At 39.4% G+C, this 25120-nt stretch overlaps 1 protein-coding gene across 7 annotated transcripts in view; it reads right to left on the reverse strand.

Annotated features, from left to right (window-relative positions):
• The window catches only part of SGCD (sarcoglycan delta), a 1031224-nt gene that overhangs the window by 369367 nt on the left and 636737 nt on the right, over positions 1–25120 (reverse strand). Inside the window, exon 1 of one of the 7 annotated variants that reach the window (XM_085001530.1) lies at positions 11608–11706. The exons of the other annotated variants lie outside the window; for them this stretch is intronic. Within the exon in view, the coding sequence (XP_084857656.1) occupies positions 11608–11637 (30 nt within the window). The 5' untranslated portion in view covers positions 11638–11706. Of the gene's footprint in view, positions 1–11607; positions 11707–25120 lie in introns of those variants that run through there. 7 annotated transcript variants of the gene reach the window in all.

Here is a 25120-nt window from a genome sequence, read left to right on the forward strand (position 1 = left end):
CTCAACAACTGGATTTAGCCAAAGGCCTTTAGGTTTCAAGAACCGTAACGAAGGTATAAACTAAGGAGAGCGAAAAACGTGTATATTACTAACACACGTTGGGAGGTTTGGGGACTCATTTTATAACTGATAGAATGAGAAGCATTTTTGTTATCATTACCTGCTAGAAGGTCTTCTGAATTTAAGGATTTGGAGTTCAACCATGACTCTAAGTAGCTGTATGGTTGTGGTGGGCCTATCACTTACTCTCCTGGAATCTCCACTTTCCTGTGTTCATACAATGGAGGCTCTAACGGAAAACATCTATGGGTTAGTTTGGACAACAGTAGGAGATCATACATGTAAACTTAGTGAAACCAAGTCTTCCTAAAACTGCGTTCCTCTGCTGAGTTTATGGTTAACCTCTCTATCCAAAACGTACTCCCTTTCTTTTCCTGAACATGTGTCCACTAAGACTGAGGAGTACAATGAGATCCTGCTGTATAGCACTGGGAACTGTATCTAGTCACTTGTGATGGAGCATGGTGGGTGACAAAAAGAATATATATACATATGTGTGTGTGTGGCTGGGTCACTTGGCTGTACAGCAGAAAACTGACAGAACACGGTAAACCAACTACAATGTAAAATATAAAAATCATTTAAAAATAAAACAATTAATTTATGGAGTTCCTGTTGTGGTTCAGTGGTTAATGAATCCGACTAGGAACCATGAGGTTGCAGGTTCGATCCCTGGCCTCACTCAGTGGGTTAAGGATCCAGCGTTGCTGTGAGCTGTGGTATAGGTCACAGATTCAGCTCAGATCCTGTGTTGCTGGCATAGGCTGGCAGCTACAGCTCCGATTAGACCCATAGCCTGGGAATATCCATATGCTGCAGGGGGGGCCCTAGAAAAGACTAAATGACAAAAAAAAAAGAAATTATTTGAGGAAAAAAAAAAGATTGAAAAGTATTATAGAAAAGGAAGGATTGAAACTGTATACAAGCTCCTGTGTGCCCATCCTTGAAATAAAAGATTTGTGCTTTAGTCTTCTAGGCCTCCTTTAATTCTTTAAAGCCAGATCAAAAGTTAGTGGTTAGGATATGTGAGGATGGAGAAACAAAGAATAGCTTTTGGGTTGGGAAACTGGTCACAATTTAGACCATAAATCCACCACATGGCAGAATCACTGAACTCACAATTCCCTGAAAGATAGAGATAAAAGCCTGACACATTTCTAAGTTGTTTTTATAGGAAGTAGACCCCTGCCAGATGAAAACTACTGACCACAAGAGCATAGTCCTTAGACTGCTTGAAACCAGAGGGTTGATGATACTTGAAACTTCACCTTGATGTCAACCAATCTGAGAATTGTGCTGGAGCTTATCATGCACCCTGCAGAGTCCTCTTTCACACTGTCTTTAAAACCCCTTCCCTGAAAACATCAGGGAACCCAGTTCTTTTGAGCATGAGCTTTCCATTCTCCTTGTTTGGTGCCCTTCAATAAACGCTGCATTTCCCTTCACCACAACCTGGTGTCAGTACATTGGTTTTACTGCACTTTGGGTGAGCAGAACCAAGTTTGTTTTGGTAACAACAACACAGTGCCTGGCAACTGTCAAGTGCTCAATAAATGGGAATGCTTATAATTTTTAAAAGTTTAACAATGCATCTAAATTCATCACTCTGGATATATAAAGCTCTGATTCTTTGCTCAAGGTATGTGCTCACTCAATCTGCAAGACCCAGTCAACCACTATTCCCACCATGTAAACACAGGTCAAAGTCCTTCCCTCCCTGCAGAACCAGATACAATCTTACCTTCTCCAGGGACAGTTACCCAACAGCACAAGTCGAACCCCAGCACAAGTCGAACCCCTTCTTTCACGTGGATGTTCCCATGCAGTTTTCTGAATGACTCTTCCAGACCTTGGCCCAAATATATCATAAAAAAGGAAATACTGATAACAATTGTTCAATATAAGTAACTCCCTCCACTCCACTGGTTTTCTTTTTGACTTTACAATGTAGGATCCTTTGAGGAGCTGTTAATTTAGAGACTGTCCACCCCCCTATGGCCCCCACTTTTTCTCAACTCTTTTTATTCTCCCCTGCTTCTAGGCTCCAGACTGCCCACACTTGAGCCTGACTTGGGTCATAAGCAGAAAATGGAAGTGTGGGAGACCCCTGCTTCAAAGCCTTGACCAACAAGCTACCATGGCATCCCCTTGCCTGTGGTCTAGAGACAAACCAAGACTGGAAATTAAGAGGGTGGCCCAATACCCTCATTTTGCAGGTAGAGAGAATGGAGCTAGAAAGTAGAGGTGACTTGCCAAAGAATGGTAACTAGCCAAGGCTGGAATTAGAAGTCAGGTCTTTTTATTCCTGAGCTTTTCGTTCTTTCCACTGCTGGTCGCTATTTGAATGCAGATCCCTGATTACCCAAACTTTTGAAGGACTTCTGATACTTTTAAGAGTCTTCATTTCTAGATGAATTCCTGAACCTTCTCACCATGCACTGGAAGGCATTCTGCCCACCACAGCTACAACTTGCTTTCTCTCCCTGCCTCACAGACTTGCCCTACCTGCCACATCATCTGCTTGGGTCCCTGCCGTGACTCCTACCTCATGTGACAATTCCAGCTCCACCTCTAGGACACTGAATCTCAATACCTACAAGCCTGTGCACTCCAACCTGACTTACCACCAGGTCAAGCCCCTTCTCTAATCACCCAGAGACTGGTGTGCCAAACCATGCACATAAACGTGGCCCAAATTGTCTTTATAGTCTTATTTTAGCCAACATTAGCCTAGAATCCAGAATTTGTAGACTCTATGAGAATCTACCTTAGAGCCTTATAGCATATCTGATGCCACTGACTATAATATCTGTGAGAAAAGAAAAGGACATTTTGTTTAAAGGGACTTCTTAACATCTGTATTTGTTATGGGATCCTCCTCAGCATTCTTCTCTAAAGATTAGACCTGGAAGATTTTATTATCTCCTGAATTTAACTTTTTTTTAAACCTATTTGTGCATTTATTTATTAAACACACGTTAGTGTTCTATCTCCACTGCCCCAGTGTCTGATACAAAAGAAGCTCAATACACAAGATGGATAAGATCCTGATTCCCACGGAATTCTTCTCTTAGTGGCAAAGGGCCAGGTTACCTAACGATGACACTACAGTGTGAGAAAGGCTTTGATAGGAAACATCTGTGATGACATAAAAACATTTAAGAGAGGGGTCTAGCTTAGATTTATGGGGTCAAGGAAGGCTTCCTAGAAGAAGGGATGTCTATGTTAAGAGAGAGTGGAAGGATGGGCGCTAAGGAAGTAAAGAAAGAGTCAAGCAGAGCGGTGCTCCCAGAAGAGAGACCATAAAGTCAAAGGCTTGGAAGAAAGAAGACATGGTCCATTTGGATACTGGAAGCATCTACTCCCCTTGGTCCCCCTTCTCTGCCTCTTCTACTATAGGGAAAACATATTTAACTTATATAGACTCAACAGCAATTACTTGACCTAAACAACTCAATCTCAGCCACTAAACATTCAAATGATCTTATTTCCCACATCTTTCTCACACACTGTCTGCCAGATAGATACTATTCTGGCATTGAATGATACATATGTCATATGATTACCCCCAAACATAAGCCAACTACTACATCTAGCTTAATCCAGGAAACTATTACCTGTTTTAATACTGGAGGAATAAACTGGCTATTTCAGACTCCTGGAGAGGTGACATGTAAATTTCTAATGTGAAGGGATTTTCAAAGGGCCATTTTTAGCACATTTGTGTTTTGCGTTATACACCCTAGATCAGTTTCACTTTAGATTCCAATGAAAGATTCCCTTTTAAAAACAAGAGAACCAATATTGATAAGAGGAAGAGAGACTTGTCCAAGTCCCACATAAGACCAGAGATAGAACAATGCCAGGAATCCTGTTTTTCCAGTAAACACCCCTCTCTCCAAGTGTCATATTTCTTATCATGATGAATTCCAGGGCCAAGTGCAGAATTTCTTGGCTCCAAGTTGCATGATGATGTCATAGTTAACCTTTCCGATACCACGTAGTCTTCTTCTTCTTTTTTTTTTTTTTTTTTTACTACAATATCAGTCTTTTGAAGCAGGTGGCACTCATGAATGTCTATCAACTCCACAACAACTCCTAACAAAAATGGCTGGTGAGTTTGTTACCTACAGGGATAAGATTGCTGGTTGCTAAGAACGCAATAAATTATACTATGTGTAGCTAGGTGCCATGAACAGAGTACCTTAGTTTTAGTTACTGGAATTCCCTTTTTGAGAAATTAAAAACAAATAAGATTTTTTCATCCTAAAACTGTATATCACCTTTTAAAGTCCATAAAATTTCCTAAGTCACAGTTCTAGCAGCCTAAAGTTAGATCAGAGAAATTTGTTTTTGCTTACATGTTTTAGTGAACTGAATTTGGAAAACTGACTAATTAAACACATGTCAATACATCTTCAACTGAATTTAGAAAATATACTCCTATTATAAGTTAAACTGACTGTTTTTAATTTTTATTACTTTTTATGGTTAACACCGCACTATGATAGCTCTTGAAAACTGCAATTTTTAGGTTTAGGTTTTGAGTGACAACCTACTTGGTATGTGAGTTAAAATGAGACACACATTTAAAAACTTTGACCTTGATTTGCAAGTGAATCTCAAGACACAAAAGTGATTGTCCCATTATTCCTTTAAACCTGGTTCTCAGCTCTCTCTTGGTTCTTATGTTTGTATACATCTTGGTAAGCTTTTTACTTTCGTTTCTGACCGAAAAAAAAAACTACACAAGGGAGCTCATGAAGGTCTTAAAGTCTGGAAAGGAACTTTGCCATCCTTTCGTTGGCTACTATTGGCAGAGGACAGCTGAGGACAGAGAAGAGCACAGAATGTATGAGATGAACACCTAAGAAACGTTGATTAAATTCCTGGAGAGTATCCGAAAAGCACCCGGTTGCCTATGGGCTTGGGTTTTGGAATGAGACACCCCTGGGTTTGATTCCTGCTTCACTCTTATTACTTAAGTAATAGGACATCCCTGATCCTTTGGCTTAATAGCTGTAAGTAAGAATAAAAACCATGTACACTTTATCAAGCTGTAAAAGCTAAAAGAGATGATAAAAATGGTTATGATAGCTCACAAAATATACACTGAGCACTTACTGCATGCTAAGTGTCTTACACAGATCACGCCATTCAGTCTATAACAGAGAAGAACCCACCTGATGCCATGTGAGATCTATTCATTTAGCTCCACCCCTCATGCTCTGTTGTCTGTGCTTCATCATGCTGCCACTGCACCCTTGTAAAAGCATGATCCCTCTACCCTGAAATGTAAATGATAACCCATTCTCTAAGGCTCGGCTTTATAAGCCTGACCTTTAAAGATATAACACTTGTACATTCATGCAGAGATAAAGAAAAAAGTTTCAGAACAGAAAATAACAATTGTCTTGGCGGTTTATAGGAACATTGTGACCAGACCTACTTGAACAGCTGCAAAAACAAAGGATAAAGGATTCCAGTACAAAGAAGCCTGAAACAACCAGCCACACCCTTCTCCTTTTAGCATAAAAGAAGCTTGATTCTAACTTGGGTAAGATGTTTTTCTGGGACACTAGTCCGCATCTTCTCCATCTGCTGGCTTTCCAAATAAAGTCATCACTCCTTGCCCCCACACCTTGTCTCTTGTCTGCGTATTGATTGGCCTGTTTTATGGTAAGCAGTATGAGCTTGGTCTATTTAACAAGTCCTTCTAACAACCCTAAGAGGAGTACATTGCTATTATTCCATTTTATGGATAAGAAAACTGAGGCAGAGAGGATTTAAGTAACTTGGCCAAAGTCAAAGAGCCTTAAGTAGTGGAACTGGAATCCACTCCAGAGCCGACTGCCTCTAAAACTACAATCATAACTATGAACTGCACTTCCTAAACTGTTAAGTACCAAACTCTTCACAGATCCCTTTCAGCTGTAAGTTGCTATGATTCTGACTTCTATAACAAAGTGTGCCCTTTAACAGAGACGCTGGCAACCTAACCAGTTGTGGCATATAGAGGTAAAAAATGTTAAAGATATTTCTTGATGATAAACATAGAAATGCATGCTTACATGAAGGCATCTATCTGAGCAAAGCACTACATTCACATTGAAATCTAATGCTCATGGGTAAATTGTAATTAAACTTTCCATGCCCTGTGCCCAGCCTCCCAAACCACATCTCTCCCAGGGTAGAGATGGGTACTTGCATTCTGTGTGAAAGCTCAAGACTGATTTGATTTTCCTTGCCCAAAGAGTGAAAAATGATTCTCCAACTTGATTAGGAATCTAAGAGGACGTGTGTGTGTTTTAACCCAGTGCCACTTACATAATGATGAGAGGAGTGTTCAAGCCAGCTTCGCTCTGCAGCCACACCAATTTCTCACTTGAGAGCCTCATTACTTTTATTTAGAAATGTTCAGAACCGCTACAAAGGTGCAAGCAATTCACAAGCCTGATTGCCTTGACCTCTATCCTGGCTTTTTTGATACCTCCAGCTCAATTCTTCCTGAGATTTTTTTTCTGTGGTTTCCCCACTGCCATTATTTTCAGATGATATCATGGGAGGGAAAGGTGGGAGACTATTTGGAGAATTTTATTATTTACTCTCAGTGTATTTTATAACTTATACTACTGAAACAGTATCTCAAATTCCAGTGATACGGCTCATGCAAGACTGGAAAAGCATACTGCTCTACTTACAGGAGGTGAGAGCCACTCCACCACAGCCCTTGTCTTTGTTTGCTCTCATGCGCTTCCTCAGAATTTAAGACTGGAACAAAAATCATAACCTGTCCACATACAATGCTTTGTATTGCTCTGTGCTACATACTTTCCTTATATTAATTCCTCTGCTTCACACAAAAATCTTGTGAACAGCCACTATGGAGAACAGTATGGAGGTTCCGTTAAAAACTAAACACAGAGCTACTATATAATCCAGTAATCTCACCTGTGGGCATAGACCCAGAAAAGACAAAAACTCTAATTTGAAAAGATACATGCACCTCGGTGTTCAGAGCAGCACTATTTACAATAGTCAAGACCTGAAACAACCTAAAATGTCCATCGACAATGTAATGTTCCTCAGACAAGAATAAAATAATGCCATTTACAGCAATATGTGCGGACCTAGAGATTATCATATTAAGTCAGACAGAGAAAGACATTATCTCCCTATCTATCTATATAACTTATATACAGAATCTAAAAAATGATCCTTAACCCACTGAATGAGGCCAGGGATCAAGCCCACATCCTCATGAATACTATCTGAGCAAAGCACTACATTCACATTGAAATCTAATGCTCATGGGTAAATTGTAATTAAACTTTCCATGCCCTGTGCCCAGCCTCCCGAACCAGGTTCTTAGTCCACTGAGCCACAATGGGAGCTCCATTTTTTTAAAATATTTTTTTAAAATAAGAAAAATAAACATAAAATACCAATTACGTACTGATCAAATTAGGGTACTCTATGATTTGGTTAAGTAAGATACCATGTTTAACATACTTTCTTTTTTTCTCTTTCAGCTGCACCTGCAGTATATGGAGGTTCCTGAGCCAGGGATCGAACCCATGCCTCAGAAGCAACCCAAGCTGCTGCAGACAACACAGGATCCTTAACCCAACTGTACTATAACAGGAATCCCAAGATACCTTTTTTTTTTTTTTTTCTTTTTTAGGGCTGCACCCATAGCACATAGAAGTTCCCAGGATAGGTGCTGAATTGGAGCTACAGCTGCTGGCCTACACCACAGCCACAGCAACAGAGGATCTGAGCAGTGTCTGTAAACCTACACCACGGCTCACGGCAACACTAGATTCTCGACCCACTGAGCAAGGCAGGGATTGAACCCACATCCTTACAGATACTGGTAGGATTTGTTTCCACTGCATCGCAATGGGAACTCGAAGATAGCATTTTTAATGTGACTTGGGTAAATTAATGTAGTGCCCTAAACTTCTTTATTATTGCAACAATTCGTTTGCGATCCAGAGGGAATAAATATAAGCCTGTAGGATCCTGGAAGACAGCATAAAGCAGGTATTCGTCACGATTTCCATCGAGAACATAAAATGAAAGGGTTAGATTCAAGCTCCAAACACCAATACCTGTAGGGAACACAACAGCCCACAAATGTGGCTCCTAGAATGGGCTCTAGAGCTGAGTGAGCCCAAATTTTAGTACTCTTTGCTTTTGTTCATAATATAATAATTTTATTTGCTAAAGAAGAACAAAATAATGTAAATAAAAAACAATAGATACTGTAAGCCTAAAATAAGCCCTTACAATGCAGCATTTGTTATTTGCACCCAGGTTTTTTTTTTTTTCTTTTTTTTTGTACTAAGATAATTCTGAAGGAACTTACAAGATAAAGAGACTGGTATCCTGGTATAACCTTGGATTTTTTTTTTCCCCAAAACCAGCATCCTATCTGGCAACAAAATTTTCCAACTCTAAAAAATAATTCCTCCCTACTCTACCATCAGCCTGGTTCACCTCATCGTTATCTCACACCTAGATTATTAATAGCCCCCTACCTCATCTCTCTTTCTCCCCTGCCATTCTTCTCTGCATTGTCATCACAGCAGCCACAGCCATGGTGATCAGTAAGTTATCTGGTCAATGCTCTTTTGCTAAAGAAGAGCAAAATAAATAAGAAAAGCTGACTTTTCCAATGTAGAGATACTCCATGATTTGGTCCTGCTGACTCTCTGATCTTGTCCTCAGTCTATCTGTCATCACACTGCCTTAGGCACACAGAACACTCCTTTCTGTCTCTTGAACTTGCTATCACACTCCGACTCAGGACCTTTGCAGGTTCCAGTCCCGCTAAGGCAATGCTCTTGGCCTAAATATCTGTATATCTATCTCCCCTCTTCTTGGAGGTCTTTACTCAAAGTCACTTACATGAGGCTTTTCCTGGACTATCTAAACTTTTAAATCTATTCCACCAATGACGTTTTCCATCTTACATTTATTTCTCCTCCTTAGCAATTATCAATATCTAAAATACCATATGTATTTTTCTACCTTGCTTAATAGATATCATCAAATGGAAGCTCAATATAGGGCAGATTTTTTTTTTTGTCTTTTCTTTTGCATCTTCAGAAACTAGAGTAGTGCCTGGCACATGATAGGTACTCTTAATAATTGAATGTTAAAAGACTAACTGAATAAAATAATGAATGTGTAGGTTTTTGGGCAGATAAGTAGATGGAATGGAAGTGGATGCAAATACTTGGCACAAAGCAGACATTTGATGATTTAATGGATTAAAAAAGGGATGAATCATAAAATGGTAGTCTCTGTGATGATAGTATTACAAGGGGTTTTATTTTATTATTTAGGATTACATACGTCGTATCATATTTATATATGGTAAAAATATAAATTATTTCTCACTTGTATAGAACTTTATAAGCTTTTTTTTCCACATCTTGTTTTATCCTCTGGGTGGTACAACCAATAGATTATGTTCCCTTTTTACATGTGAAGAACTGATGCCAAGAGAAAATAAACTGATATCAAAGAGCTCATAGCTAGCAAGTGACAAAGATTGAAACATAAGAAGGGATTGATTCTTTCATTTATGGAAAGTAATGGGAAAATTTCAAGGAGAGGCTTTTTTGAAAAAAAGTAGATGTATCAGAATTTCTACACACTAGGAACTTACTGATAGAAATAGGGTTAGAGAGGTCTAGACTTGAGGCTGGATGTGTATAATGCTGGACACAAAATTTAAAAAAAATACATGATTTTAAACTGTGGAAAAATACATCTAACATAAAATATACCATCTTAATCTTTTGAAGTGAATAATAGTTCAGTAGTATTAAGAACATTCGAAGCTCCCATCATGGCTCATTGGAAATGAATCTGACTAGCATCCATGAGGATGCAAGTTTGATCCCTAGCCTTGCTCAGTGGGTTAAGGATCCAGTTGTGAGCTGGTTGTGAGCTGTGGTGTAGGTCACAGATACAGCTCAGATCCTGTGTTGCTGTGACTGTGGCATAGGCTGGCAGCCACAGCTCTGATTGGACCCCTAGCCTGGGAACCTCCATATATCACAGGTGGCCCTAAGAAGACCAAAAAAAAAAAAAAAAGGACATTCACACTCTTGTGCAACTATCACCACCATCCACATCCAGAGATTTGCCAGTGAAAGTGAAAGTCTGCACCCCCTAACTACTGGAAACCACCATTCTATTTTCCTTCTGCTATGAATCTGACTATGCCAGGTACCTCATATAAGTAGAAACAGATTTGTCTTTTTGTGACAGGTTTATTTTCCATAGCATAATATTGTCAAGTATATCCATGTTGCAGTATGTCAGAATTTCCTTTCTTCTAAAGGCTGAATAGCATACTACTGTATGTATACAGAACATTTTGTTTACCCCAATGGGCATTTGTTTGCTTCTACCTTTTGGCTACTCTAAATAGCACTACTATGAACACTGGTAAACAAATATCTATTTGAGTCCCTGCTTTCACTCCTTTTGGTTATATATGTAAAAGTAGAAGTTCAAGATCATATAGTAATAAAAATTAATTTGTATAAACAATTATATCAATGAGGGTATGAGGGTACCTAGTAGACAGTATTGCTAGGGAGCAGGTACTTAAATTCACAGTTCACTGAGCATGACTATAAGGACACAAGCATTTCCATTCCCAAGTGCTTTGCTGGGTTTGTTTTCAGTGAGAAGAGTTTCCTGTATCCCAGAATCTCCTGAATGTGCCATGCACTAGGCTCTGGGAGTTCAGTAGTGATTAAGATGGAAAAAGTCCTTAGATTCATGAAACTTACCATCATATAGAGAAGAGTGGCCGATATTATTACATAAATGAGAAAAATCATTACTTTATAAGTGTGATATGCACTCTAAGGAGAAATACTGTGTTGTGAAAATGCCAAATGGGTTAGCCTTTGGGGGTGTTTGTGTGTGTGTGTGGGGGGGTGTTGGTGGTGGTGTTGGAGGTGTGCAGGGAGAAGCCTTCTGCAAGAATCAGAATAGGTTTTACAGCGTAAATGGGAGTTCAACACCCATTAAATACCAAATTTATTTTGCAATGCAAACAGCCAGTGTTGAATATCATTAGATTACGTCCTCCACGTTTTAATACCATATTCCAAAGATTCAGAATAATGTTGGCAATATTCGATGCTCATCAAATGAATTAATTAAACTAATTATCTTAAAGTTTAATTAAATAGTAGCTATTAACCTCATTATCCCCATAACACTGATTTATTTTTTAAAGTAGTGGCTTGGGATTTTACATATAATTATTTTCCCCTACAATGTTTACCCTCTATTTTAGTGGTTTAAAGATAGGGGTATCTTACAGGAAACTATTGGAAAGATGAGCTTAAATTTTTTTCCCTTTATATCATTATTTTTCAGTGATTATCAGTTTTGGTTCTGTTACCTGGCCAATATGTGACCAAAATAAGAGCTGGAGATTCAAAGGCCACACAGTTTCTGTTACAAAGAACAAATATGACCCCACATTGGATCTATTCCTTTAGCTCTTACCTTTATGCTCTGTTGCCTGTGCTTCGTCATGCTGGCTCTGCACCTTTGTAATAGGATGTTGCCTTAGCCTGAAATATACAGGATAGCCCATTCTCATGGCTCTGACCTTTAAATGCATAACACTCCTCCATTCACATAGAGAAAAAAAGTTGCAGAATAGAGAATAATAGTTGTCTTGTCGGAGGTTTATAGGAACATTGTGACCAGACCAACATGAACAGCTGCACGAACAAAGGACAAAGGATTGAAGCACCAAGAAGTGTGCAGCAACCAGCCACACGCCCGCCTCTTTTAGTGAAAAAGAAGCCTGAATTCTAACTCTGGTAGGATCGTTTCTTGGGATACCAGTTCACCATCTTTCCCCTTTCCAAAGAGAATTGCTATGCCTTGTCCCAACAATTCATCTTTCAATTTACCAGCCCATCCTGCAGCAGAATGAGCTTAGCCTCATTAATATTCCTACTCTGACCACTGTCAGTCAATGAATAGAAATTATTTCAACTTTTTTTTTTTTCAAATAAACCTTTTTTATTAGACTCTTTCAACAGAGAGCAGCCTGGGGCACTTCTGATAATTTCTCAGTAAATTAGAAGAAGGTTCCAAGTTCAAAAAACCTCTCCTCTGGAAAGTGTGAATTTCCCCTAAAAAATGTAATTCAGGCTAACAATATTTTAACAACTACAAAAATAATTGATTAAAACCCCTCCTAACACATGTGACACACAGAATCTATTTATCCTACTATAATCATTTAATTCAGGACTGCATTACTGTTTGTAAATTAAGGGATTTATACCTGCCCTACTGATCCCAACAGAGTCCATGTAAGAATCAAATGAGATAACTTACGATTAACACAAAGTGAGAAAAATCACACTCACCACTTACATATGCATAAATACAGGTTTGTAGAGAGCTAGTTTTTCAACAAAAATTGAGGTTCTCCCTATTTTGGAGCTGCTGCTTGAAAGCCGCCACTCAGCCAGGAATAGCACATCCAGTCTTCCACGGTCAAGGTCCTATGGCTGAATCCTCATCAGTGGAACATGTGTGTAAAGAATAGGCCAGTTCCACGTGAATTTCCCTCACAATTCTTTGTACTCTCTTGCTCCCCCTTTTCTGGCTAGACGCAACGCCCAAGGTGATTTGCGAAGCCACTACAACACAAATGGCAACATTTCCTTCAACCCGAGTTCTTAAATAAGGAGCAGAACCCTCACCCACCTCTGCCACCGTATTCCAGGTGAGTGAGAAACAAATGATTTCGTTATTTACTAGATTTTGTCTCTCACAGTAAGGTGCTGCCGTGAAGTCACAAAACTTCTATCTGTGAACGCAGGTATAGGAGAAATCAGACATATGTTAAATACAGATCTTACACTTTTTTGTTATAAAATATTAGTCATTATCAGTATCCCAACAGAAAGTTGACGAGCCTACAATTTAAAAAACATAAAAGAGGAATGAATTTTTAAAGTGAAATACTGTGAAAATATCAAACAGCATTTCCCAAATGAAATGCTGTAGGAAGCTGAGGACAGTGGTCAGATCACCTGGTAAATGAGAGAAATTCTGAGTTAAAGAATGATCCGAGTATGTAAGTGCCTTTTATAAGCCAAAGCACTTTGTAAATATCCAAGGGACCAATGGAAGAAGGGTGGCATATATGTCGTATAAGTTTGTCCCCAACCCTGAACTCAAAATCTTTCTTTTCTATAGCATTTCCTGGAACAAGCATTTTGTGAAGCACACTTGGGAGAATGCTAACACAGCTCATCTTTAGTCTTGAGATGGATATTACAGAAGAGCAACCACCCTGACTTCTTTCAAAGTTTCTCAGTGGGCTCAGCAAAAACAAATCTGACTAGACTCCTTGAGGACACAGGTTCAATCCCCAGCCTCACTCAGTGGGTTAAGGATCTGATGCTGTCGTGAGCTGTGGTGTAGCCCACAGATGTGGTTTGGATCCTGTGTTGCTGTGGCTGTGGTGCAGGCCGGCAGCTACAGCTCCAATTTGACTCCTAGCCTGGGTACCTCCATATGCCACAAGCATGGCCCTAAAAAGATGAAAAAAAAAGTTTCTGAGTGATTATAAGGAGACTAACGGACCACAGATAACATCACTTAATACTTTAAAACCTGCTTAAACATGCGAGTTTCCACTATGGCATGGGGGTTAAGGATTCAGCATCACCACAGCTGTGGCACAGGTGACAGGGATTCAATGATCCCTGGCCTGGGAACTTCATAGGTGAGCCAAAAAAAAAAATACTTTAACATGCAAAGGATATTCTGGGGACAATGGATAAAGTCAGAATATGGACTGTGGATTAGATAATAGAATTGTAGCAATTTTAAATGGCCTAAAGTTTAATTATTTTGCTCTGCATATATGAGATATTTTTTAAAGAAATAAACACTGAAATATTTAAGAGCAAAGGGACATCTTATCTTCACCATACTCTCAATTTTTTTGAATCATACAGAGCACAGAGTGGGAAGAGAGAAACAGAGGGTGAGGGAAAGAAATAGAGAAGAAAAAAATGGGAGGAAGGGAGGGAAGAGTGATAAGAAATTTTGTCTGTAACTTTGCTATAAATTTAATATTTTACACACACACAAACACAGAGGTTTCCATAAAAGAGTGCGAAGAATAATGTTCTGTTGTAAGTGGGTTCAATACTCATTTTGGCTGTAATTCATTTCAAATATGCCACATGTGTTTATTTAAAATTGCCCTTCTCAAGTCAGAAAGAAAAAGAAAAATATCATATGATATCACTTCTATGTGGAATCTAATAAAATGATACAAAAAACTTATTTATAAAACAGAAACAAACTCACAGATTTCGAAACCAATCTTATGGCTACCATAGGTGAAACTATCAGGAGTGAAGAATTGGGATGGTGAGGATAGGTTCTACACACTACCATATAAAATAGGTAATTAACATGAACCTACTATGTAGCACAAGAAAATATACCCAGTATTTTCTAATAACCTACAAGGGAAAACGGAATGGATATATTTATACATATGACTGACTCATTTCGCTGTATCCTGAAACAAATACAACATTGTAAATCAACTATACTCCAATAAAATTAAATTTAAAATAGAATGAAATAAAATCACCCTTCTCAGACCTGAAGGCCACCAGCAAGAGAATCTGTGAATTTTGACTTACAATGGCTCATATTCCAGCTGTCGCGGTGGTAGCTGTCATGGTTTGGCGAACAAAAAGAGTATTGCTTTGTGTTACTTCTTCATAAAGGAGGCGTCTGCTTTAAGAAACAACTCAGACTTTTTTTTGTTATTATATGAAGACGAAAATTAAAATTTAATTCCACCATCTAGACAGCACTATGCTGCCTAAGGATATACTAACAGAGACATAGAAAATTGGCCCCAAAAAGTGGACACATATTCCAATGGATACCAGTGTGTTCCTTCACTGTATTCATTTTAAGCCCCCCTTTAAACTGACATTGTATTCATTTAACCCAATTCAATTCAACTCAACATGTATACATCCAAGGATTTCCATGTGTCTGGGACCATTTTAAAAAAGGTCTTCAGAAAATATGAGTAGGACAAAATTCCTATCCTCAGGTATTTTTATTTACGTTTTTATTTGTTAAGGATTTTTATTTTTTCCATTACAGTTAGTTTACAGTGTTCTGTCAATTTTCTAGTGTACAGCAAAGTGTACGCATTATCCTCCATCATGCTCCATCACAAGTGACTAGATATAGTTCCCAGTGCTATGCAGCAGGATCTCACTGCTTATCCATTCCAAATGCAGTAGTTTGCATCTATTCACCCCAAATTCCCAGTCCATCCCACTCCCTCCCCCTCCCCCTCCCCCTCGGCAACCACAAGTCTGTTCTCCAAGTCCATGAGTTTCTTTTCTGTGGAAGTGTTCATTTGTGTCACATCCTAGATTCCAGGTATAAGTGATATCATAGTATATTTGTCTTTCTCTGACTAACTTCATTTAGTATCAGAGTCTCTAGTTCCATCCATGTTGCTACAAAAGGCATTATTTTGTTCTTTTTATGGCTGACTAGTATTCCACTGTGTTTATATACCACATCTTCTTAATCCATTAATCTGTCAATGACATTTATTTTGTTTCCATGTCTTGACTATTGTGAATAGTGCTGCAATGAACATATGGGTGCATGTGTCTTTTTCAAGGGAAGTTTTATCTGGATATATGCCCAAGAGTGGGATTGCTCGGTTGTAAGGTAACAATTCAGACTTTTAAAAAAATTATGATTTTACTTTGTTATTAGTAAAAGTCAGAAACAACCTCTCTTTTTTTTTCCTACATATAAATAGGCCAAATAGTGAAAAATAATAGTTGCAAACAATTTGCTAGGTTTCTGTTGCTCTAGGAGGAGAATGAAAACTCAATAGCTGCTCATCAAAAAAAAAAAAGTATTCATATTTTGCCACCAAGGTGACAAATTACCCCCACAGATTTCTTTTGCTTTGTGCTATACTTGATCATTTACCACTTTCTCCACAGCTCTTAAGATCCCCAAATGCCAGTTACTCGTACCCAGCCAGGCATGGGTGGCCTTGTTCCACAGACATCTTCTGGAGTGCAGTTTTGAGGTAAGGAAGCCACTAAGAGTTAAAACATCTTAGGGTACAGCGTGAAATGCATAATCTGGATACTGACGTCACGGACAGACACTTTTTTGCATCATGAACCCTTTCCTCCTCCTCAGGTCTTGCTTCCCTCTTTCTCTGGCATCATTACCCTCCTGTGGGTACCATCTGCATCATAGTTACTGCCTGTCTCAAATAAAAATAAAAGGTCTGTTGGTACCACACCTCCGCCTCTAGCTTCTACTCAATTTCTCTAGTGCCCTTCTCAGCAGAGAATCTTGAAAGAGGTACCTCAGATCTGGGTTTCCACTTTCTTGTCAGAACAGCACAGTCTGCGTGGTCTTTCCGTGCCCGCCTCTCCATGTTCACCACCGGGGGCTGTGCTCGTCACGAGGGTCACAGACATAACACAGACTCAAACTCCTGCCATCCAGGAAAGACGGCATCCCTTGGCCAGAGTTAACAAGAGCTCCCTTTCTGTGCCTCATGTGACGGCTTAAGCGGCTCTACGACATCCGAAGTGTAGAGATGGCCTTCTAGTTACAAGTGCTACCCACCCATTCCCTTTCGGTGCCCAAATCCTGGGATGCTTAAACATTATTATTATTATAGTCAGCGTCATGGCGATTTCTGGAAATTTAAGGGAGTTTTGCTCACTGTGGCATTCTCTAAAATTAGGCCTAATTTATTCTGGATAATAAATGCTTTCATGGAGGTGGGGAAAAAAAATTCCTGGTGAATTTCCAAAGTAAAAAGTGTAACAGGCTCTTGTTAAATTAATTCTTAAATGGAGTGATTTTTTTTCCAAATATAGGCTAGCCTTGGGTGGCCTTAATGCATTACTTACTTTGAAGTGATTAAAGGTAACTCCTACCAAATCAATAGAAGAAGAAATACTAAAGAGGAAGCATTAAAAACTAAAATTAGCATTGACTAAGGATAGATATAAAAATAATATGAGATCATGCTTTTCTTTAAAAGTCCAGCAGAATTATTGGAGGTTAAAGAAAAAGAAATGGGAAATTGGAAATATAATTGCATTGGCAAGTGTCCTCCCTTACAGAGATCTTTGAGAGGAAATTATACTCTTCTGTCAATTACCTAAAAGACATGAATGCTAACATCAACATAAATGAAACCTACTCTAATGTCTGGACAACTAAATTATGATCGACTGTTAACTGTGCATTTAAATTCCAAATACCTCTAATGACTAAGAATCGCTATCCTATCCCTCTGGGATGGTACAAAAGAAGATGCAAATCACTACATTTCCCTACATTTTATAAAATGTCATCTTCATTAGGGTATCTCAGGCAGAAAACACAAGGGCAAAGGAATGATAGACGATCAAAATCAAGACAGACCTAAAGGGAACAGAATAGAGACATGTAAACCCTCATTCGAAGCTCTTTAAGCTTGAAAGAGATGCACTGAGAATGAACAAAATAAACTATAATGCCCAATGGGTAGTAAACGGAAGGCACTCCGTACCCTGACAAAATGCAGAACAGAGTTTTCAAAAGCTTCAAAATACTTAATTTATAGGAGGCAAAGTTAAGTCCCAGAGTTCTGAGATAACGAGCTAAAATAGCCTTATGTCCCCTCAAAGCAGATACTTTTCTGGTACATTGTTATCCCTGTGTGGAAGGAATTAAATTATTGGTTGATGTATTTACCTCACTGGCAAGAAATACCTATAAAACTGTTTTACAAGAAAACATTAACTGGGTTGATCTCTGCTATTGTCATTTCTCAGCAGCCCAAACTGAGAAAGAGGCAAAAATCCAAACACAAATGAAAGACAGCTTCCGGGAGAAGGTACATCAAACAAGCCCCGACTAATAGTTTCCTAAAGGACGGAAGGGAGTGGTGAAGTGACAGGTAAGAACTGTGGTAAAAGTTACCCATTTTTGATGCCTCTAAGGCCGTCTTTCCTCAACGAACCACTTGTTAAAAGGTGTGTCAGCATAATGTAAGCAATTCGAATAATGGATAAAAGCCAGAAAGATACTACAAAACATAAGTCCTACTATGCCATCCCTTTTGAACAGTCTTCAAAGATACATTTTCTCTATTTCATTATGTCCTTTCCTTGCGCTCTTTTCCGTTATAATTTCACAAATCAGCTAGCTTAAATTCGAAGAGGACCCAAGAGAGAATACCCCTCGTCAACACACCTAGAGATGCCCCACTTTGCCTCAGCAGTCTTGAGACCTCAGCTGTGCATCATTAATACTAAATGATGTTTTATTTTTCTAAATAGTAACAGAATTAAAGACAAGACAGTACATTTTTACAATGAAAACGGATGGGGACATGGACTTGGCAGTCACTACAGAATAACTTGAAGCCTTAGTCAGTGGCTCTGTGAAAGTCAAAATTCAACATATGACAGGCAGCTTACTGTGGTAACACAGGCTATTGTGTCCTCCATCTTTTGTTCTATGAAAGTCAAAGATCTACTAAGCAAGGGCCCCAAAAGCATGGAGATCACAGGAGCACAATACATCACCCTAAGGGGATTGGGGGGACATTCCTTAGAGAATGTGCAAAGTTAAGTGGGCAAGAGGAGCAACGGCTGCAGTAGGGAGCCCTCCAAGTGAGGCAGAGGAGTTTCGTCCTCATACAGTCAACAATCAGGAATTGATGACCATTTTGAGGAGGAGAGTGACACGTTAAAGTAGCCCTTAAGAAAGGTTGGTGGGCAAGGCCAAGACTGCTGAGGCCAGGGGGAATAAGTGAGATTAGAGAGGGCCTGGGTGACAGTGGTTGAAGCGAAAATGAAGGAGGCAGGCAAGAAAGGCAGGAGAAACATTTAAAAGGAGATAAACTTTTCCAGCACTATGGGAGGAGAGGCAAAATGCCGACTCAGAGTCAGCTTTGCAAACTTAGGTTCTGGAGGCACTTTGTTAGATACCAAGGACCGGACTCAAGTTCCAATTCTCAGCTCGCCTCCCCACTTCACTACAGGAGCAATTTCAACACAACATCGGGGGCGGTGCATAGCTGACACTTCCATAAGCTGCCCTTTGCAGGAAAAACCTTTTTCTTGCCAATTTAGCAAGGCTACATTGTAACGAACTTTTCAATCAGGTGCTCGCATGTGCTACTGCTCTGTGGTACATCTATCAAATCTTTTGCTCACACAATACCTTGCCCAACCTGTTGATTCTCTCTGTAGATCAAAGAAATAGAAATGAAGATTAAGTAATTATCAGATGACCAGCACCCTCCCCTAGAGTCCCCTTCCAGAATCTGGTGAATAAATGGTGTGGACAAACTGTGTGAAGAAGATAACATCGAAGAAAGATCACAAGAAGTTGACTGAAGACCCTGCAGGCTGTGGGAGATGGCAATGACTCTGACTCCCTGTCTCAATGATTAACTGAGATGACTTCTTTTTTTTTCCTTTAAAAAAGAACTTTCCTGACTGAGCAGAATCTTCGGAGTTGGCTTTGGGGGGATATGGAATTTATCATTTCCCTAGACTGCTGGCACTCTGACTAAAAACAACTTTCTTTTATAGCAACAACTGCCTCTCGGGTATTGATTTTCAAGCAGCGAGCAGAGAGACCTGTGTTCAGTCCCACTTTTGTCTCTCTCGTCTCTCCTGGCTATGGCTCTCGTCCTAGATATACATGGCCTCCAAGAGGAAACCTTAAATCATGCCAAACAGGTCCTAGACTTACAGCCCTTCTCCTAGTTTCCACTCCTTCCAAGCAACATGAAAGGAATTAACAATTTTTCTCTACACCAATCCTAAAATTATTGGTCTTGGGATATAATAATCAATTTACATTGTAAAAAAAAAATCCTAAAAACAAACATCTTCCAGAATGAGTAAAAAACAAATCTGGGAGTTCCCACTGTGGTGATGGGGAAAGGAATCCGACTAGGAACCATGAAGTTGTGGGTTCGATCCCTGGGCTTGCTCAGTGGGTTAAGGATCCAGCATTGCCATGAACTGTGGTGTAGGTTCGGATCTGGCATTGCTGTGGCTCTGGCATAGGCCAGCAGCTACAGCTCCAATTGGACCCCTAGCCTGGGAGCCTCCATATGCCTCGGGTTCACTCCTCCCCCCTGCAAAAAAAAAATCTGGTTTTGCATGATGCAAATACCAGAGGACTGTCTATGTGAACTGCTCTCAATCTAGCTGAAAATAATCTCCAGGCATGGTTATATAGGCATTGTTCTCTGTATTTAGTAAAAAGGTAGGAAAATGAATTGAACTTATTTGTAGTTGCAGGTTTCCTAAATAAGGGAAAAACATGTTCAGGGAATGGGGTATGATAAAAATAGAAACCTAAGTTGGTAACTGCATGTCATTAAAATTAAAAAAAAAAACACATTGTTTTTTTTTGTTCCTCCAGTACATGAATCATCCACTTGCTGTTTGCAAGTAGGAAAGAAAAAAACCCCAATAAATCCTCTATTGGCCTCCCACTGCATCTTAGGAAACAGCATCCAATTATTTTTAAATGCATACCGGTTTGCTAACTACATTAATATTCCACTTTCTCATCACTCTTGTTCAGTTGGTTCACAGAATCTCTTCTTTTCTCGTCCTCTTTTTGTTTCTATTAATGTCATAAAATGATCTCTCTTTAAAAAGTCCTTAAAAAGAGCATCATGCATCCACCTGCACTTCTTCTTGGAATGTGGATGTTTCAGCCTTGTAAATTTCATACTGACAATTCTATGCAGGTGAAAAAAGGGTCCTTATGTCAAGACTGACTGGGAACTTATTTTCAGACATCATAACATCATAATAAATGAATAAAATGCATAAATCATTCATTAGGCACCGGTGTGCAGAGAATAGTTACATGCTCTTCCTGAAATACTATGCAAACTCTGAATGCAGTCTTCCATAGACAGTTTACCTCAACTCTCTAAGCCTCAGTTTCCTCACTGGTTACCTTGTGATAATAGGGTTTAGCTCCTAGGGTCTGGAGAGGTAGATCTTAGCTATGTTTGGCACACAAGGAATGGTCTACCTTCTTCATTAGCAACTTACAACCCTCTGTTAAAGATAGCCTCAATCCCATGGTCCCCACCCCTCTCAGAAATCCTGTTTTGTTTTGTTTTGTTTTCCACCAGTCTCTTCTTTTCCTGGCATTTGCCAACCAGGAGTCTCCTGCCATAGAGCAGTGTCCCCTGAGCCCTGTTTCTAATAAACAATTATTCTCCCAAGGTCACTGAGCAAAATCTGCAATCTTAATCTTGGATGTGGGTTTCTGGAGAGTGAGTGACCTTTAAGAGAAGAGCCCTCTGAGAGCACCTGACTCAAACCGTGAAATGCTGAATCATTAACAATTTAAAGCAGAAAAGAATATAACCAAGTAAGACAACCTGTAATAGCTCCTGTGACTGGGGCCATTAGGACCATTTTGGCATTGTTCAGAACAAACTAACGACTATGAAGAAAAGGCACCTGAAAGCAAGTAGACTGATCCAGCTTTTCCATTTCCATTTTAAAACCTGTTTGGAATTTCTCTGGCGTGTCTTCCTAGGTTGCCTCCCCCCCCCAATATCAATCCATTGTAATTAGTGGAATAGTTTTTAATCTCCAAAGTCTATTAAAAATACCTTTTCACATTGACCCTCCAGAGTTTTCACAGTGGAAAAGATAATGCTAAAACCGTGATATCCATTTTTTTAAGATTACTCCCAAATGTCTATAAAGGTTAATAGTGCAAATATAGGTGAGTGGTATGAGTGGGGGTTTGCAATAGGGAATGGTAAAGACAGTAGGGAAACACGGGGATTATTCACCTCCTCTAAAAGCTTTCCACATTAATAACAACAACCACCACAAAATTATAACACTGAATGCTAGCCAGTTTGGTCAACTACCAGCCCATAATTCCTGATCTAACCCAAACCTTTCATTTCACAAGAGGAAATTTAACCCAGAAGAATCTAAGTGGATGGTCTTAGGCCACATTAAATACAGATCTGCCAAGTGGACCTCGTGACTCCTCATCCAAAGCCCCAAATTTCCCCTTCAATTTACTCCTGTATCCTTAAGTGACCATGAGGAAATATGGTATCATGAACCCAAGTCTCTATCGGAGTGCTAACTATGTTCACAACTGGATTCTCAGCCCTGGGGTGGGTCAAGAAGTCATTCCCAACCCTTGTCATGAAGTGGGTAACAATCTGTTATCTTTGTTAAACTTCAGTGCACTCCCATATGCATAGCCACTCACAAACACTCACAGATCTGAGGGCTAGAAGGAGTCACAGGAAATCATCTGGTCTACCCCACTGCTTTTGGTAGATGAAGTGTTACTGCCATTCAAGAAATGGTGCTTCAGAGGCCCCCAAAGAATGAGAAAATTACTCTGAATGACTGAGAAGCTTGTCCTCCCTCTTTTTAGGATAGAAGTTTTCTCTGAAAGAGACATTTAATATTGGAAGAGAAAAAAAAATGTATGTATGTACTAAAGCATATAGTACAGACTATTCAGGCAGAAAACACTGAAAAGAAGTCCTAGTTTTTGGTTAGAAAAGCTGGAATGGGCCTTAGTGCTTCCCAAGAAGCTTCTCACTAAAATAGGAAAGAATATTTAAAGTGCCAAAGAACTAAGAACAGTGGTTTCCACATAAGGGTACAGATTCCACAGTGCTTCTGAAGTTCCAACTTAGCTTAGATAAGTCATGCCATTTATTCCTGGCACAAGGCTCATGCTGCGTCACCGAGCCCTGACTGGCCCCACCAGAAACTATTTGGTTTACAACAACCACAGCAGAGTGGGACACACAAGACATGTCTCTGGGGTGGCTCCACCATGGCTGAGCCTGCCCCTGACTTCCTGCCTGCTTGTGGTTAGGACCAGTGGTCGGGACTGACACGCAGTACACCCAGGGAAGACCATCCATACTGCAGGAGGGAGCAGTGCAGGATGTCTCAGCAACTTTCCCCATCAAAGATCTATGACTAAATGATGGTCTGCATACTCAGATATGCCATGAAGCTACATGCTTGAGTCCATGTTAGAATTAGCAGTTTAATTAGACTGAGTCTTTTAAATTAATCTGAATACCCTTCATGCTTTGTCTGTTTAGCACATCCTGTCTGGCTTTTGAATTACCATTTCTTCTTTCTCTGCCCCCACATTTAAAAAAAATATACTCAGTTGTTTTTTTTTTAACATTAAGTCACATTTCATTCACTGTCGAAGTAAATCGAACCGGTATAGTACACAGAATTTTGCCCAAATTGACATCTCCCCCCCCCACCCCGCCCACATCCCCTATCAACTGCTGTTGGGTCTCTGAGGATGTATTCTGGCATCTCGGATACCAGTTTTTAGATTATTTAATATATTAACACCATTTTTTACCTGTTTATAATTGCAAATTATAATTTTCTAAAAGCATTTAGACGTAGTTCACCTGTAGACAGTTTTAAAGCTGGCTCATCAGTTATTTCATATCACAACTTCTTTTTCAGGGGTCTTTTGGATTTAGTTTTAAGTTGGCTGGATCAAACAGAGATGGTAAAAGGTATGTTTTGTGAGGCTTGGAATAATCAGAAAGGCTATCAGTTTTCCTCTAACAATGTAAGCAATACATGGGAATATGCATTCTTGGGATCCATTCTTCCCTTCGGAAATACTTAGATAGTCCACTGTTTTCTACTTACTCTAAAGGAGAATCCTGTGATCAGCATGACTTTTGTTCTTTGGTAAGATTTTTCTATTTTTACATTGGATATTATCTATTTGGTCTGGAAATATTTGGGTGTGGTTGTCTTTCAATTTATTTAAACTGGCTCTCAATGAAACTTTTAAACATGTCCAGCTCAGAAAAATGTTCCTTGATTACGTCTTTGACATATTGGTCTCCATTCTCATCTGCTCCTTGGGAATTTCTATGGGATGAGAAGTTCTTGGGAAAAACTTCTGTATCCCATTCTCTCTCCGCTTTTTTTTTTTTAAACCTTTATTTTCTTGGGCTTTGTCGCTTTTCTTCCTCATTCATTCTGGGGAAGCACTTCATTTTAATTCTTCATTTAGCTGATTTATGTTTGCTCAATATGTATTCTTTGCTGGCTCCATAGTGGGTTTTAATTCCATTACTGCCTTTTCAGTCCCTTGCAAGGTTTCCTATTTCCTGGATTCTATGACCTTTTTGTCTCTGCCTGACTTTTCCTGATGCATTTCCTTTCTTCTGCTTCAGAGAAAGCACTTCAACATATCTGCCTTTCACCACCACCTGCCCCTCAGTTTTCTAAACCTTTCTTCTGATGTGTAAAGCACATCATTCCCAGCAGGGTGCTTTTTCTCATGGCTTTAGGGTGCGCCTGTTCCTTACCTTGAAGTCTTGTCCACAGGTTCTGTATTGCCTCTATTCACACAAAGGAGAAAGACTCATTCGGGTGTGATGCTGCTTCCGTGTGTATCCTCTGTCCCTGTGAACAGTGACAGAATGCCCTTCTCACCCCCATAGCTTAAAGTGTCCTTCAGGTGTCATGAAAGTCTCGTCTTTCACGCTTTGAACAGAGGAAATTCATGAAGGACAAGTTTCTCCAGTTTGCTTGGTTACTCATGAATCCTTGTGCCTTCTCTTGCAGAAAGATCTTTCTACACAGGAACTACATTTCCTGAAACACAAAATGCCTTGGCTCATTTCTATTTCAGGTGGTGATTTTTTAGGGACTGTAGCCTCTCAAAGTTTGTGTGTATATATATATATATATATATATATATATATATATATGTATGTATATGTGTGTGTATTTGTATGCATATATATATGTATGTGTGTGTACATAGATGCATGCCTATTACTATGCATAAATATGTGTACTTGTATGTCTATACATGTGTATGTGTTTTTGTGCATATGCGTCTTAGGTATATATGGATGGGTATATATGCT

This window comes from Sus scrofa, chromosome 16, assembly GCF_054392235.1.
Source record: "Sus scrofa isolate SSC_HxYL_T2T_F1_AM1 chromosome 16, Sscrofa_HxYL_maternal_Yorkshire_Landrace_v2.0, whole genome shotgun sequence".
Taxonomy (NCBI): domain Eukaryota; kingdom Metazoa; phylum Chordata; class Mammalia; order Artiodactyla; family Suidae; genus Sus; species Sus scrofa.